Genomic DNA, 16130 nt, shown 5'->3' with positions numbered 1-16130 from the left:
ACAAAAATATCTGATAAAACAGACTTCTATGCTGAATGGAAAATACGCAACAACCGGAAGTGACATCGGGAGAAGGACCCAAACAACGGATCGGCGACGTTGTTGGTTTTGGGCAGCGGGTATTTTGTTTTTGTTTTTTGTCGTTTCTTACGTATAGCTTGAAGCATCGCAGTGACAAACGGAAGAATAAATCGCCATGCTTGTTTTTTGTGGACTTTCTGAACCGGAACTTAAGTGTGAACAACGGAACGTCTAAGCACAATTTTCCCCGCCGCACAGCCTGCTGGGTAATATGTTAACGTCGGAAACGCGTTGATTGGAGGTCCCCGCGTGTGGAGGTAAAAAGTAGAAACGTAATAAGACTCGATAAAGACACATAGGTAAACTATGTTGCACGACCTGCTGTGGTCTAAAACGCTCGTGCAGTGTGTTAGTACTACTCAGTGTGTGGAGTAGTGCTGTTGCAAGTAGTGCTACTACTGCTGAATCTGAAGCTGTTTGCTTCAGGTTAAACTCAGTTTAAGCTTTATACAAGGAAAATTAACAAGACTCTCGTTTACATTGTTTTGTCTTTAATACATATAATTTATGAATGTTCCCAAACCAGGAAGTTCATTAAAATATTTATGTGTGTGTGCGTGTTGTTTTCTATCGAAGTGATAGCCCTGACCACAAGTCAGTCAAAAGAAAGACTTATTCATAAATATTTCGGTTTGAACCAAATCACCAGGTTAAATGCTCATCGTGATGTTTGTCGTGACAGAATAATGCAGCGTTCTCTGTGTCTGTCCGCAGACATGTCCGCCTCTCTGTCAGGAAAGAGGGACAAGATCCAGAGAGAGGTAGAGGAACTGGAACGGAGTTTGTCTGTAACCAATGCTGAACTGGAGCTCCTAAGCAGCGGGACAGGTACCCATCTTCCCTCTCTGTCTCTCTTTATCGCGCTCTATCAGTTTGCTTGTCTCTAAATGACCTGCTATATCTCTGACTAGATGATGATTCTGATCGTGAGAATGTGGATACCCCAGCTGGACAGGTAGATCTCACAGTACAACTTGATGCATGAATTGAATAAGAGTTCCAACAAAGACAAACCGTGTGTGAGTGCGTGTGTGTTTGCGTGCATTCAGTCTGCAGCAGGTCTGTTGGCTGAGAGAGAGAAAATCCAGAAAGAGATCCAGAACCTGGAGGAAGTGCTGGGACCACACAGTCCCATCATTGTTTCAGGTACCTCTCTCTGGCTGTTCTGCAGTGTGTCCGTGGAGCCTGGCAATGTTTTTTTTTTTTTTTTTTTTTTTTCCACCACATAATCAGAAACTAATGAAAAAGTCACTGTGCATTTTATCTGCTAAAATATAATTTATATCAAAATTGAGGTAGGAACCTTAAAGGAACCACACTGGGAACTCTGGTACTTTTTAGAGAATTTAAAAAGGCAAATAAATGTCTCCTGCTTTCTGTCTGGCAGATGATTGCAGCAGCAGTGAGGAGGTAAGCGTCCATGTCCTTACGCTGTCAGTACCTTTGTCAGTACTTCTGTCAGTAACTGTGAAATAACTTTGTATAATTACACTGATTGCAGAGTGACCTTGGCCTGTCACCGTCAGTGGACTCATGTCTTCAGATGAACCTTGTGTACCAGCAGGTGGTCCAAGAGACTCTGGACCAGCTGGAGAAACTACTAACACAAAACCAGAAGGAGCAGGTCGGTACTAACACACACACAAATACTCAGTCAGGACTAATGCATACAACAGGTCATTGACACACAACTGCAGAATGCAGGTCAGTACTAAGCCACATTGAGCTGACATCCAGTAGAGTACCGATGCATGAACATCCAGTCAGCAGGCCAGTATTCGTGCACGACAACTGCAAGTCAGTAAAAACACACAGCCAGAGACCGTGGGTCAGTACAGATATAAAAACACAGACATTAGAAGAGTGTTAACACGCAACCAGATAATTAGGAGTGTTAACAGACAATCTCAGACAGCACGTCAGTACTAACACATGACTACAGACAGTAGGTCAGTGCTCATATTAAATGTTTTTGTTTGTTTGCTTGTTGTTTTGCTAATGCAGAAGGAGCTGGAAACTCAGCTGTCTGGACGAATTAAAGAGCCTTCCAAACAGCAGCCCACCAACTCCTCCTACCAGCAGCCAATGAAGATGTATCTAGGTCGCTTCCTAAAACCATACTTCAAGGACAAACTGACGGGACTGGTAAGACAAACATACCCAACAACAGACACAGGGTTACTGTTACTGCAGCTGACCAATAAGGGGCTGTGTTTGTCTGTATGTCTTCAGGGTCCTCCAGCCAATCAGGAGACGAAGGAAAAGACGAGCAGGATTGCAGGGTATCTCGACGACAAGAAGCTGAAAATAAAACGATGTAAGACTGTACAAACACCCCCCCCACCCCCCCCCACCCCCCCCTTTTTTTTTACCCAAAGTGAAACAAACCAAATAAATGTATATAAATAAATGAACATGTTAGGTGCATTGTGAGGCTGTTTTTAACTACAGTGGTGTTTAGGCCTAAATACTAGCATTAGCATCCACTCATGCTCATGAAAGTAAGACTAACATGCTGATGTTTAGCAGGTGCATAATTTATCTAATCAACCTGATTCCAGTGATGTTTTTGCAGCACAAATATAAATTAAACAGAATCCATAAAGATTTGCAAGTAATTTAAACCATACATTAAATTTGAAAAGAATAGAAAGAGTATCTCAAGTGCTCAAATACACAAAAAAAATGTAAACAAATTATTAAAAGTTGGGACATGGGCATGCAAATGTAATATGCTTTGTTAATATGCAGGTTTTTGGACTATTTGCTTTGTTAAAATTGGTGGTTACTGTAGTGGATACTCATATTAAACATGGCGAAAGTTTCAAAAGAAAGGCATCTTAAAGGGACTGGAGTTAAACTGCTTGTTTTATTCTGATGAACTGAAGTCCCACTGAAGTTGCTGCACTGATAAATAAATAAATAAAAAAGGATTATTTTCAACTGTCAGTCAAGCAAATTAGAGCCCAAAAATAACATTGAGGGGAAATGAGCAATATAGGTCCTGCATAAGTGCAGACCATTTACCATTTTATCACCAAGTGGTGTTTGTCCCATTTCCTATATCTGTGTGTCTTAGGGGAGAGCTGGCAGAAGACTCTCTTGATCCATGCAGTGTCTAGAGAGAGTCTGAGAAGACTCATCCAGCCCAAACTCTCCAAGTAACATCACATGCTCTCATCTTTGTTTTTAATTATTATTGATATGATTTTTTTTTTTTTTATTATCATTACATTTTGTCTGCCTTTTTTGAGTCTGTGTTTGTGTGTTTCTTTTTCAGGGTAGACTACCTGAGTCAGAAGTTGCTCTCTGTAGAGGAGGCAGACAGGCAGCTAATCAGAGAGCAGATAGACACTTTGGAGAGAGAAATCAACTTGCTCAGGTTAGCTGGATATCAAATTTTGGACTTCAGTGTTTTTGCAGAGCCAGATGTTTCCATATTTATACAAGAGATGGGAATTGTCACATTATCAGGTAACATCAGAGAGCTGTAGAAGTCCAACAAACAGTTTAAGGGTCTTATGTTGGCACAGCTGACAAATACCCTTAACTTAAAGAGTCAAAAATTTCCATCATTCTTTAACTAAATTCCCATAGTTTAGTACGATCGGAATGATATTCATTATGTCAGGAGATCATTTTTCTGAGCTGTATCTGCAGAACCTGCAGTGTAACCATCCACTTTTTATGTGTGTGAAGGTTCTCGTTCATCCAGGTCATCGTAGTCTAAGGAGCTTGTAAAGAAAGCATCTGGACTTCTTTAAGTTTCTCGAAGACGTTTCGCCTCTCATCCGAGAAGCTTCTTCAGTTCTGAGCTGAAGCCAGTGATTCACCAGAATGTTTTAGCTTGGTTCAGGTTTAGTTTAGTCTAGTAAGAAACAAGTATTTGTAATAATGCTAGGCAGTTAGCTTTTCTATTAGCCACTGCTACAAATATTGCCATCAATAGCTTTTTATTGTAACAGTCTAGTATGTTCAGCAGTTTAAAATGTAACGTGTATCTCATTCACTGTTCTGAATGGTCAGACAGAAGAAGGAAGAGGAGCTGATTGGTGATCGATTTGAAGAATATGACTGGCAGAAAATATCCAACATTGATGTAAGTTTTGAAAAGTAATTTGGGAATCTGATGACAAATGCAGAAGTGACGGAGAGTGTTGAGGTGATCACTTCTTTTACCATAATCCCCAGTTTGAAGAGACGAGGGATGCAGGGGACATCCGCTGTTTCTGGCAGAACTTCCTCCACCCATCCATTAATAAGACTCGGTGGAGCCAGGAGGAGGTGCAGCAGCTGAAGGAGATCAGCAGGAAACACGAAGAGAGACACTGGGAGATCATCGCACAAGAGCTGGGGGTGAGCAGGAGGGAGCGCCGTCTATCTGTCTGAAATGTGTGGCTATTTTTGACCTCTCTTTCTCTCCCCCTCTCAGACTGGAAGAACAGCTTTCATGTGTCTTCAGATGTTCCAGCGTTTTGTCTCGGGCTCACTAAAACGTGGCAGCTGGACTCCGGCTGAAGATGATCTGCTGAGAGAGCTGGTGGACAAGATGAGGATCAGGAACTTCATCCCATACACACAGAGTAATCACATCACACTGTTACATCAGTCTGCCTGTCTCCCTGTCATTAATGAGTTGCATGTTCTTGTTTTACATGCCAACACTCTGAAACCTCTTCTGTTCCCAGTGAGTTACTTCATGGAAGGTCGTGACCCTGCACAGTTGATCTACAGGTGGAACCAAGTTTTAGATCCGAGCCTGAAGAGAGGGCCATGGACCAAGCAGGAGGATAAGGTACACAGAGGACTAAGCGGATACACCATAGCAGACCCACATCAGTGTACAATCAGTAGTGTAAATGGTTCAGAGAGGAAGTACTTGTTTGTCTTCCTGTGATGAGATTCTGCTGCATAAGGTCCCAGTTTGGAACCTACTAGGAGTATTTGTTATATTTGTACTGATACATATGATAACATCTAGTTACTGACCAGTCTTTGTCTGTCAGCTTCTGCTACAAGCTGTGGCTCGTCACGGAGAGAAGAACTGGTGGAAGATCAGGTTGGAAGTTCCCGGACGCACTGATGGAGGCTGCAGAGACAGGTAATACCTGACTGGGAGAACAGAACAGAGTCTGTGTGATAATCTGGGTCCTAGTTAAGATGTGTGTGGGGTTGCTTGCAGGTATTATGACTGTCTGAAGGCAGGGACAAAAAGAGGCCCATTCGACAGGAAGGAGAGGGAGCTGCTACTGGAGCTGGTGGAGAAACATGGAGTCGGTGGGTCACAAACATGCAACAGAGCAGGATATTAAAAGCATGTTGCTGCAGCAGCTTTTACAATCACACAAAATCATAAATCACAAGCCCAAAATCTTTACTGCAGCATCACTTCTGTTCTGACTTATTAACTGTTACGGCCCTAGCTGGGCCTCCTGAAACTGCCCTTGTGTGGGCGTGGTGTTTTTCTCCGCTTCCTCCTCTCTTGCCACTCCTACCCCCTCTGTCTCTCTCACTCTCCTCTCTCCCCAGGACACAGCTGCTCTTGGTTAGCCTCGTTTGCCACCTGAATCCAGTCAGCAATCACCTCTGAGGCTCGCACGCCTAGACCCCTTCGGGGGGAACGTAACATTAACCCAGGAACAGTTTTGACAACAGAATGAGAACATAAATCATTTTCATCAGAATATAAACATTACTGACAGTAGATTTATAAACATATCCATCCATCCATCCATCCGTCTTCTTCCGCTTATCCGGGGCCGGGTCACGAGGGCAGCAGCCTAAGCAGAGAAGCCCAGACCTCCCTTTCCCTGGCCACCTCCTCCAGCTTGTCTGGGGGAACTTTATGGCATTCCAAGGCCAGCCAAGAGATATAATCTTTCCAGCATGCCCTGGTTCTGCCCTGGGACATGCCAGGGCAATTCTGAAATACCATGGTGGAGTCTCCAGTGTGCTTTATAGATGACTGTAAACACTCACTGTTGTACCTCTTACTTGACCTTCCCCACAGTGATAAATCAACATGTTTCCACTGTTTTGTTTTTTTTCTTCAGTCCCCTTCTTGTGTAATTTGGCATACCTCAGCCTTTTCTCTCCCCATTTCCCTTATTTAAGAACGACCCTTTCATAGCAGCGTTCTTCTTTCTTTAGCTGCAACATACAGCAGCCTCTTCCGTCACAACAACCCCACTCCATATGCTTCTTCACTACATCCATGGATGTTTTGTGGTCTTTCTCTTTTCCTCCTGTCTGGCAGCTCCACATTTAACATACTTTTGTGTGATCTGATAACATGAATCTTTAGCTAAATCTTCATCTGCAAAGCCATTTTTTGATTAATATCCAATGATAAACAAAACTCTGCACTAAACATGTAAGCAGCTGCAGTGACACACTCTGCTTTCAAGCGTGTGTGTTTGAACTAATTTGAGTGTGTGTGTGTGTGTGTATGCACGCACATGTTTGTTTCTTTCAGGTCACTGGGCAAAGATCGCATCTGAGATTCCCAACCGTATTGATGCTCAGTGTATGAGGACATGGAGGCAAATGAGCAAAGCTGCAGATGAGGTACGTGACCTGTCTTGGAGGGAGGGAAATGTTGGTGTTGTGAGAGGATTAACATAACATTACAGGATTACCTGTGTCTGTAATTCAGCTGGTGGTTCGGAAAAATTCGGGCTTCTGGGATCTGGTCTGTAAACAAGATGAAACCAAAACCAAAATAATCAAAGAATAGTTATGTTAGGAAACGTACCAAATGGTACTTTCATTGCACTCCTAATGTGCATTTATTCATTTACTTTATTTAATGCCAGCTTAACCACTGGCAGGAGATAGAATTAGAATATCAGCTACATATATGAGCAATATTCACAAAAAATGTGACAACTGCTTAACTACTTAGGAACCATGGAAATTGAAACAAATGACTTTTTTTGACTCTCTGAAAACAGAAATTAGGGTGTGCTAGAAAACCACAAAGGAAACGTGGGGGAGATGAGGAGAAGAAGAAGAAGGCTGCTAAAACCAACAACAACATCAGGAGACGCCTCAAGGCAATAAAAGAAGAAGTGATCAGTGAGGAGGAGGAGGAGGAAGAGATGGCGATAGAATACATGGACAGTGATGATGAGAAGAAAAAGAAGATGAAAAAGACAGAGGTACCAGAAGTGGAGAAACTAGTGGAAGTGCAAGAGGAGCAGAAGGAGGAGGAGTTGGAGGAAGAATACACTTTCCCACCCATGCAGGAATGGATTCCAGTTGAAAGAGCCCAACCATTTACTTTCTTGAACTTTCGTCCTGTGGTGTTGGCTTCCTCCAACGAGTCTCACAATGACAATTTAATGCGGTCGACCATTTTGGGGAAGTCTGGACGCTCTGTAATCATCGGACCACATCCCAGGGAGGTGCGATGGGAAGAACGCCACGACAGCGGCGCCATGATGATGGTGTCACCTGACCAGCTCCGAGCCCACTTGCACAATCAAGCGCGGAGGTTTTACAGTAGGTCTAAATGTAAGACAAAGACTTCCCAAACCAGCAGGCCACTCTTTATGAAAGGAATGACTGGCCAGGGGGTAGATCTCATGCTTCAGGCTGCAGTGACACCATGGATCGGCAACCTGCTGATCCCAGCCAGCACCAAAAGAACAGCAGCAGATGTCCTGAGGGAGCGAGTAGAGAAGAAAGAGCTTTCTTCAACATCTGTCTTCACGCTGTTCCTCAGAGTCATGAATGTGGATGTCATGGGGTGCAAGGAGATGATAGAGCGGAGGCAGAGCGGGGTGACGTTAATGACTCCACCTTCCAATCCTCCTCCTGGCAAATTTAAGAATCCAAATACTGTGGCAGGAATACTTCAGCGGATGCATTTGGGCATGCAGGAGCGATCTGAGGCAGACAGGTGGTGCAGACAAACTCCTCCTTCTCAGCTCCACCCATCAATTGTTACTCAGGTGCCTCCTAACATGCGGCCTCAAGTTGCTCCTTTGTCATGTCATCAGCCTGTCTCAATTCCTCATTCTGACTCACAGCTGAATGCTGCTTTCTCTCCAGCTCAACACACATCTCGGCATGCAGGGGTCACCATTTCTCCATTTGCTTTTCCTGCTGCTTGTCAGAGGCAGACTACCACTCCAGTTTTTGTGGTCTCAACGCTCCAGAATGTCTCCTCTACCTGTAACCAACAGGCTGTACCTTTGACCTCATTGCCCCCATTCCTTAATCAGCCTGTATCTATTAGCCCCTCACAAACTGCTGTCCTCTCCCCTCCTGCCTGTTCCCGCCAACTTTGCCTTTCCCCCTCCAACCTAAATCTACCCAGAGGAAAAAAGCAAACAGAGAATCACGAGAGTCAGAATGGGGTTGTACATGCAAGTGTGGAGGGAGAAGTTAGTATGAGTGAGGACAGAAAGAAGACTTCGAATCTCAGTCAGAAGGCCAGAGCTCCACGCCAAGTCACCAAAGCACAGGTAACATTTTCAGATTTCTCGCAATCAATGATTATACAGAAGTTATTATTTTTGCTTCTTTTCTAGTTGCTTTTATTACAAAAAAAATGTATTATTTATCTTTTAGACTGGGAGTATAACAATTACAATACTGCTTTCACTCATACTCGATTTGTTCTACTTGCAAAGAAAGTGGGAAAAGTGTGGGAGCGCTGCATGGGGAGGAAAAAGGTACTTGCCTTTATTGAGCTCAGTGGATTTTTTTTTTTTTTTGACTTATGTAATCTAATCAGCTAGCCTTTACGAGTCCACTATAACCATGCAAACTTTCCCACACTATTAAGTATATACCATTGCACTGCCTGCTATTGTTTTAACTCTCCAGTATTCTGAAAAAATTCCAGATTTACCCAGAAATCATAGTTTAATATAATTTCAGACATTGTCATCCATACATTTTCAAAATATGAAGCAACTCATTCAGTTCAGTTCAATGTTATTTGTATAGCATTGCCTTTAAGGTAAAGATTCTACAGTGTTAGAAAGAAATGTGGAACAGTGGGAAGAAACCTCCAGCAGAAGCAGGCTCGGAGAAGGGCAGCACCCCAGCAGACCAAACCTATTGCAGCATAACTAAGAGTGTTCAGGGTCACCTGATCCAGCCCTATATCAGTTTAGCAGAGTACTGTAGTGAAGGACATTGTAGCAAACCTCAATTCAAGTCAGCTCTTCAGCAACTTCTGCATATAGCTTATTTTCCCCTGGTATCATTTTTGAGTTTATGCTGAAATTCTTCACCATTTTCTTCTTTGTTGTCACAAGTTTAGCACACAGCACACCGACTCTGGACACGTCATGGTCTCACGATTTCCATTCTCTTCGGAATGCCATATAGGTCTTGCTAGCTCATCTCTGTTTTTGTTTTTGTTTTGTGTAGGCTAAAGTAAAAAAGACAGCAAAGACAGCTCCATTAAAGATGGCCAGTGCTCCCATTCAGCTGCTACCTCAGAATGTTCACTCCTCCCAAACCACACCTCCTACAGCTCATCCAGTTGATGTTATCCCTTCTTCATTAGTCACATCTCTTCATCTCACACCGAATGACTCTTCGACTTCTGGTAACCTGTCCTTCCCGTCATGCCAGTCTGCCACGCCTTCCCACTCAGACGGAGCCATGTCTTCAACTCCAAACTTTAGTTTAGTCCCACTCCCCTCCAGTGTGACCAGCCAGCATGCTGTTTCCTCCACTTCGTGCCCAAACTCGAACGACCACGACTACACATTTTTAACACCTAGCCCCACTGAGCATGGGTCTGACTTGAGTCAGCCTTGTCCTGTCCCAAAGCAGCCAGACAGCAATGTTCCCAATGGCCAGGCCAGAGGAAAGAAAAGACCAAGGCAAGCAGCAGAAAAGCAGGAAGTAATGAGAAACAAGGACGACCAGTGTGTGGGCAGGACAAGTACAGGTGTGGACGGAAAGCGAATTCGAAAGCTGACTCATAAAGCCAAAGCTCTGCAGGAAGATGCTCAGGCCAAGGTAAGATTACTAGATTCTGTTCTTCATTCCTCATTTAGTCACATAATTACAACAACAACAACAGCAAAGCATGTACAGGTAGTGTAATCACCTAGTTGCTTTTAAACGGCAGCTTCTAAGGTCTCTTTAAAAATCAAAATACCAAACAGCTGCAAAAGATTTGAAGTTGAGGAAAGCAGGAGACCGATGCCGCAGATCATTAGCTGATAGTTTTTATTAGCTGGTATCTGTCACCTCTTCAGACTGTCTCCTCTGTGGTCTGTGTTTGCAGGCTGAAGCCAAGAAGAAAAAATCTTCTACCTCGTCTCCTCGGCAGAAGCGCTCTCGCAGTGCTGGCGATGCTCACCGTGCAGAATCTAAAGAGAAGACGAGCACACAGACTCCAGTCGCTGCTCCGGTGCCCAGATTGCATTTATGTCCGGGTCAGTCAATGTGGGTCATGACTCCTACAGGCCTGGTCCAGCTTGGACAAGCCCCGCCCCAAGGCCTGGAGATGGCGGTAATAAACACTGTCCCTCCTTCCCCAGGGATTAGTTTAAACCAATACACAGCCCCATCACCTGTCCAGCTTGCCACCAGAGGCCTGCGGCCAATTGCACCTAAACTGTCCTCTGTGCCTGTACCGATAACCCTTCCAAATCAGCCTCACCCACTCCCTGAGCCACCCATTTGTAACCCAAAGCCTCTCGCCCTACCCTCAGTGCAGCCATCTGACCTAGACCATGGTCACTACTCCCTCCCTTTCTGTCCCCCACTGTCTTCCACTAACTTCTCACCGCGGGGCACAGTCAGAGTGGATGCCCCACAGTCCAGGCCACTGAGGAAGGAGGTGCTGGAGATCGACCCCTCTCTTATGTTCTTGGAACCCCCAGCAGCCATAAATGACTGGCTAAGTGGGTCAGGAGGGGTGGTAATACCAGGAATGAGCTTGTCCCTGCCCTACCTTCCGCCCTTTGTCAGCAATCTGAGCACGCTCAGTGGACTGCTTTGTGCCAAGAAGTCCCTAACCAGGTCGTCCCTGCAGCTGGTGCGTGAGGGCAACAAATCCAGATGGCCCCAGACCAATTCCAAGCCTGACAGCAGCACAAAGACCGGCTACAATGAGCCTCCACCTCAACCTCCACCAGACCTGCCGGACTCCACCTCAGACATCACACCCGCTGAGAAACAACCAGGTAACACACCAATATGACCCGACAGCAGGTGGTGTCTCCTGCTCTCTAAATTCTCTGTTGATAAAATATTAAGTGCTGAATGTTTAATAATTGACAGTTTCCTCCAGGGACTGCTCAGATTGTTCTGTTTGTTTGTGTCTCCCTGCAGCGTCCTCTGCAGCCGCCCCTGTCAGCTCTGACCACCTGCAGCAGCAGGAGAAGAATGAGGAGGAAGAGGAGGAGGAGCTGGTGGCAGCAGTGCGTCAGCTGGTAGCTGAGCGTTTCTCAAATAATCCTGCCTACCAGTTGCTGAAGGCACGTTTTCTGTCTTGTTTCACTCTACCCGCACTCCTGGCTACCATGCCACCAGTCCCAAAGGCTGAAACCTACCAGACCAATCAGGAAGAGGAGCGGGAAGAGGAGGTGGAGGAGGAAGGAGAAGAAGAAGTGGAGCTAAGGAAAATCAAAGAAATGGCGAAACTGAGGAGAGCTGAGGTGGGTTGCGTAGGTTTTTCAGGTAGTTTCAGCTTCTGGTTATATCACAGTAACGCTGACTCTGGCAGCACTCGTACTTACTGTGGGCACATATACTGTCATTTGGGAAACAAATTATTAGCCCCAAATGCCACAAATTCAAGTTCTTCTCCGTAAGGTTTCTATACTTTTATCACATGATAGCAGCAATAACCACTTTCTTTATGTAGAAATCTGTCTAAATCTAAAGCAGGGATTTCAAACTAATTTTACATAGTGGGCTATACAGGGAGTGCAGAATTATTAGGCAAATGAGTATTTTGTCCACATCATCCTCTTCATGCATGTTGTCTTACTCCAAGCTGTATAGGCTCGAAAGCCTACTACCAATTAAGCATATTAGGTGATGTGCATCTCTGTAATGAGAAGGGGTGTGGTCTAATGACATCAACACCCTATATCAGGTGTGCATAATTATTAGGCAACTTCCTTTCCTTTGGCAAAATGGGTCAAAAGAAGGACTTGACAGGCTCAGAAAAGTCAAAAATAGTGAGATATCTTGCAGAGGGATGCAGCAGTCTTAAAATTGCAAAGCTTCTGAAGCGTGATCATCGAACAATCAAGCGTTTCATTCAAAATAGTCAACAGGGTCGCAAGAAGCGTGTGGAAAAACCAAGGCGCAAAATAACTGCCCATGAACTGAGAAAAGTCAAGCGTGCAGCTGCCAAGATGCCACTTGCCACCAGTTTGGCCATATTTCAGAGCTGCAACATCACTGGAGTGCCCAAAAGCACAAGGTGTGCAATACTCAGAGACATGGCCAAGGTAAGAAAGGCTGAAAGACGACCACCACTGAACAAGACACACAAGCTGAAACGTCAAGACTGGGCCAAGAAATATCTCAAGACTGATTTTTCTAAGGTTTTATGGACTGATGAAATGAGAGTGAGTCTTTATGGGCCAGATGGATGGGCCCGTGGCTGGATTGGTAAAGGGCAGAGAGCTCCAGTCCGACTCAGACGCCAGCAAGGTGGAGGTGGAGTACTGGTTTGGGCTGTATCATCAAAGATGAGCTTGTGGGGCCTTTTCGGGTTGAGGATGGAGTCAAGCTCAACTCCCAGTCCTACTGCCAGTTTCTGGAAGAGACCTTCTTCAAGCAGTGGTACAGGAAGAAGTCTGCATCCTTCAAGAAAAACATGATTTTCATGCAGGACAATGCTCCATCACACGCGTCCAAGTACTCCACAGCGTGGCTGGCAAGAAAGGGTATAAAAGAAGAAAAACTAATGACATGGCCTCCTTGTTCACCTGATCTGAACCCCATTGAGAACCTGTGGTCCATCATCAAATGTGAGATTTACAAGGAGGGAAAACAGTACACCTCTCTGAACAGTGTCTGGGAGGCTGTGGTTGCTGCTGCACGCAATGTTGATGGTGAACAGACCAAAACACTGACAGAATCCATGGATGGCAGGCTTTTGAGTGTCCTTGCAAAGAAAGGTGGCTATATTGGTCGCTGATTTGTTTTTGAATGTCATAAATGTATATTTGTGAATGTGGAGATGTTATATTGGTTTCACTGGTAAAAATAAATAATTGAAATGGGTATATATTTGTTTTTTGTTAAGTTGCCTAATAATTATGCACAGTAATAGTCACCTGCACACACAGATATCCCCCTAAAATAGCTAAAACTAAAAACAAACTATAAACTACTTCCAAAAACATTCAGCTTTGATATTAATGAGTTTTTTGGGTTCATTGAGAACATTGTTGTTGTTCAATAATAAAATTATTCCTCAAAAATACAACTTGCCTAATAATTCTGCACTCCCTGTATATAGCCCACTTTGCTTTTAAGTGGGCCGGAGCAGTGAAACTAATTTGGTGTTGTGTGGATGGTAATTGGTGGTCTTTATCAATAGGAAAAGCTGTAAAACTTCTCCCAACATCCCAGATCTAAAGGGAAAAACAAAGAAAAGAAGAAAAAAAAAGAACCTCATTAGTTTCAGTGTGGTTTGCACTGTTTGATTTCAGTGTCAATAATAATACCAAGTGCCATCAAAACTAATCTAAATCAGCCTGCCATTTCCAACCTGCTGTTCTCTAAAAATCTTAAATTGATGTAAGTGGATGAAAGGACACAACCTAAAGCAGCAGTGATGCTGTCATTTTGGCTGTATTTGCATGTAAAATGATCACTGAGTGAGAAAGTGCCCTCTGTGCCTCACAGAACAGAGGGAAGTTAGAGTGACTCACATTCGAGTATATTTTTCCTTGCGTGTCTGAGACAGAGAGGTGAAATAAGAAAGTGAATGTCATGCTGGCCACGTAATTCAAGCTGTGATAGCTCAAGTGTATTTAAAATAAGACCGTGATTAAAAAAAAAAATTGTGACTATATAATACTAACAAAATGAACCAAAGAATGTAATTAATAGCACTAACGGTTATTTTAGGATACAGATAGTTGTAATTGTGCTGTTCGTTAACTCTGGCTCTCTGTAGAAAACATTGAAAATACAACAGCTGAGCAAAAATAATTCAGTGTGGGTAAACCTGCAGTGACTCACGCAGTCGTGAAGTCTGATCACATCAAAATCCTGTGGTTCAGTAATCAGAAGAGAGACACAAAAACACTAAGAAGTTTTTGTTTTTGTCCACAGAAATCACTGCAGCTGCTGTGTGACAGCTCTGGAGCTTCAGCCAGTCATTTTTCAGGGATCACAGATGTCATCAGACCCACGTCGGACCAGACCTGACCAGACGAGCAGAGACTAAAGAAAACAGAAAAGGCACTTTCTGGGGAAAATGTGTTCATCTATACATTCAGGTCACATGTTCAGTTCCTCAGGTGAAAATGACTTTAGTATGTAATCGTTTATACATCTGTTTTTATATCAGTGAAAACACTTTCCTGGGCGACTTCACAAACAGGTACAATGTTCTGTTTTATTAGGTGAATTCAGGGACCCTCAAAAATGCAACTTTTGAGTGCAGTGATGATGTTGGTTTTCTAAGAATATGAAGCTTAGTTCTTACAGACTGAAGTGAGACTGATGTCTTTATAAGGATGACTGTGATCGGCAGGGAAGTAAAAGGAACTGAGTGTTAGTGTTGAATATGTGTAGCAACTTAAAAATGAGTTCAAAACTGACTAAATTGCACTAAAAAAATGTTTGTTTTGGTTTTGTTTTTTTGCTGCTGTTGAAAGTTTTCAGTTTCTGTACACAAATGTTGTTTTATTTTCGAATAAAAAGGTTTGTTTGGAATGAAAAAGCTGTGTGTGCGTGCCTGTTATTGGAGACCACGAGGACATGTCTTTTTGCCTCCTGTTTGTGAAATCTGCTGTGACTCTTAGACTTTCATTACTTCTTTTACGTGTCCTTGTGTTGGTAAAATTTCAAGACTTTGAGAATTCTGCTGTGGCACAACTTCCTGTTTCAGTCAGATGATGCTTCCTGTTGGCTGGGAGTGATTCCCCTTCAGACTTCTCTAATCCTTCACTTCTTCCTCTTTTGCATATTTAACACGGATGACTAGACGGTACTATAGAAAACTCAAGCTTCTGTCCATCTGTAATCTTGTTTGTTATGTGGTTCAGGATTTTATATGCACACTCGTAAGCTAACATTAAAACCACCCATGTCTCCAAAAGAGCTTTGACCCATGCCCAGAGAAGGCCTCGATGGTGTGTTCCTCCAGCCTCTGCTTGGTGGGGGGTGGGGGTGCACGCTGCATACTGCTTTGGGAGACCACAGCTGTTGGGAAGCCACATTATCATAGAGAATGGTGATTGGTCTGCAGCAGTGTTTGGGTGGGTGGTAGATGTCAAGACTCAGGTTTTCACAACAGAAAACTGAATTATTAGAGGGGGGGAAAAAAAGGCAAATTAAAAAATGATTATTATTGTTCACTGACTGTTTATTGAAAAAAGCACTTGTTGCTATCTAACATTCACACTCTGATCAACACATCAGGGGTAACTCTGCGTTCAGCCCAAAGATACTTTGGCATACAGATTGGAGCTGCCAGCAAATGAACCGCTAACCTGTTTATAGACTACTTGTTTAAAAGAGTGCAGAAACAAGTCTGCTAAAGTTGTTCAAGTCCAATGAATCCCTTGAAATTGTACAAAGGTAAGAGGTGAACTGCCAGAGGTTAAAAAAAGTAAGGTTATCCAAAACTGAAAAATAATCTAAATTTCAGGATTAACAATGGAAGAGAGACAGACCATCATAACACGTTTAAAAATGTAGGTCTGTCCTACAGAGAACTTGCAAAGAAAGTGTGTGCCACAGGTGGCTAATTTGAGTCAAAAGTTTACAATCCATTTTGGTCTATAAGTTTCTTTTTTCACTCAAATTGCTTATTAGTATTATGCTTTCATTTCAGAGTGCAATGAGACATTAAACAGCATAGTTTTCAATGAAAA

At 43.4% G+C, this 16130-nt stretch overlaps 1 protein-coding gene across 1 annotated transcript; it reads left to right on the top strand.

The window, feature by feature from the left end:
• The first annotated feature begins 45 nt into the window (after positions 1–45).
• On the top strand, positions 46–14974 carry snapc4 (small nuclear RNA activating complex, polypeptide 4). The gene is made up of 22 exons (XM_005464274.4): positions 46–338; positions 796–909; positions 993–1036; positions 1131–1227; positions 1469–1491; positions 1583–1705; positions 2086–2226; positions 2314–2398; positions 3161–3242; positions 3362–3463; positions 4108–4180; positions 4273–4437; positions 4514–4664; positions 4770–4876; positions 5088–5182; positions 5264–5358; positions 6557–6648; positions 7035–8552; positions 9469–10068; positions 10340–11243; positions 11392–11717; positions 14362–14974. The coding sequence occupies exons 2-22, from the start codon at positions 798–800 to the stop codon at positions 14455–14457; spliced, it is 5031 nt and encodes a 1676-aa protein (XP_005464331.1). The 5' UTR covers positions 46–338; positions 796–797; the 3' UTR covers positions 14458–14974.
• The last annotated feature ends 1156 nt before the right edge of the window (positions 14975–16130 follow it).

Source organism: Oreochromis niloticus, linkage group LG12 (assembly GCF_001858045.2).
Source record: "Oreochromis niloticus isolate F11D_XX linkage group LG12, O_niloticus_UMD_NMBU, whole genome shotgun sequence".
NCBI lineage: Eukaryota > Metazoa > Chordata > Actinopteri > Cichliformes > Cichlidae > Oreochromis > Oreochromis niloticus.
This window is presented reverse-complemented; position numbering and strand designations above follow the sequence as displayed.

Excerpts from the sequence above, each read along its gene's own strand:
- snapc4 (XM_005464274.4), top strand. The coding sequence starts at position 798 with ATGTCCGCCTCTCTGTCAGGAAAGAGGGACAAGATCCAGAGAGAGGTA. Across the intron at positions 3,464-4,107 it reads AGAGAAATCAACTTGCTCAG|ACAGAAGAAGGAAGAGGAGC; the intron begins GTTAGCTGGATA and ends CTGAATGGTCAG. Across the intron at positions 4,438-4,513 it reads TCATCGCACAAGAGCTGGGG|ACTGGAAGAACAGCTTTCAT; the intron begins GTGAGCAGGAGG and ends TCCCCCTCTCAG.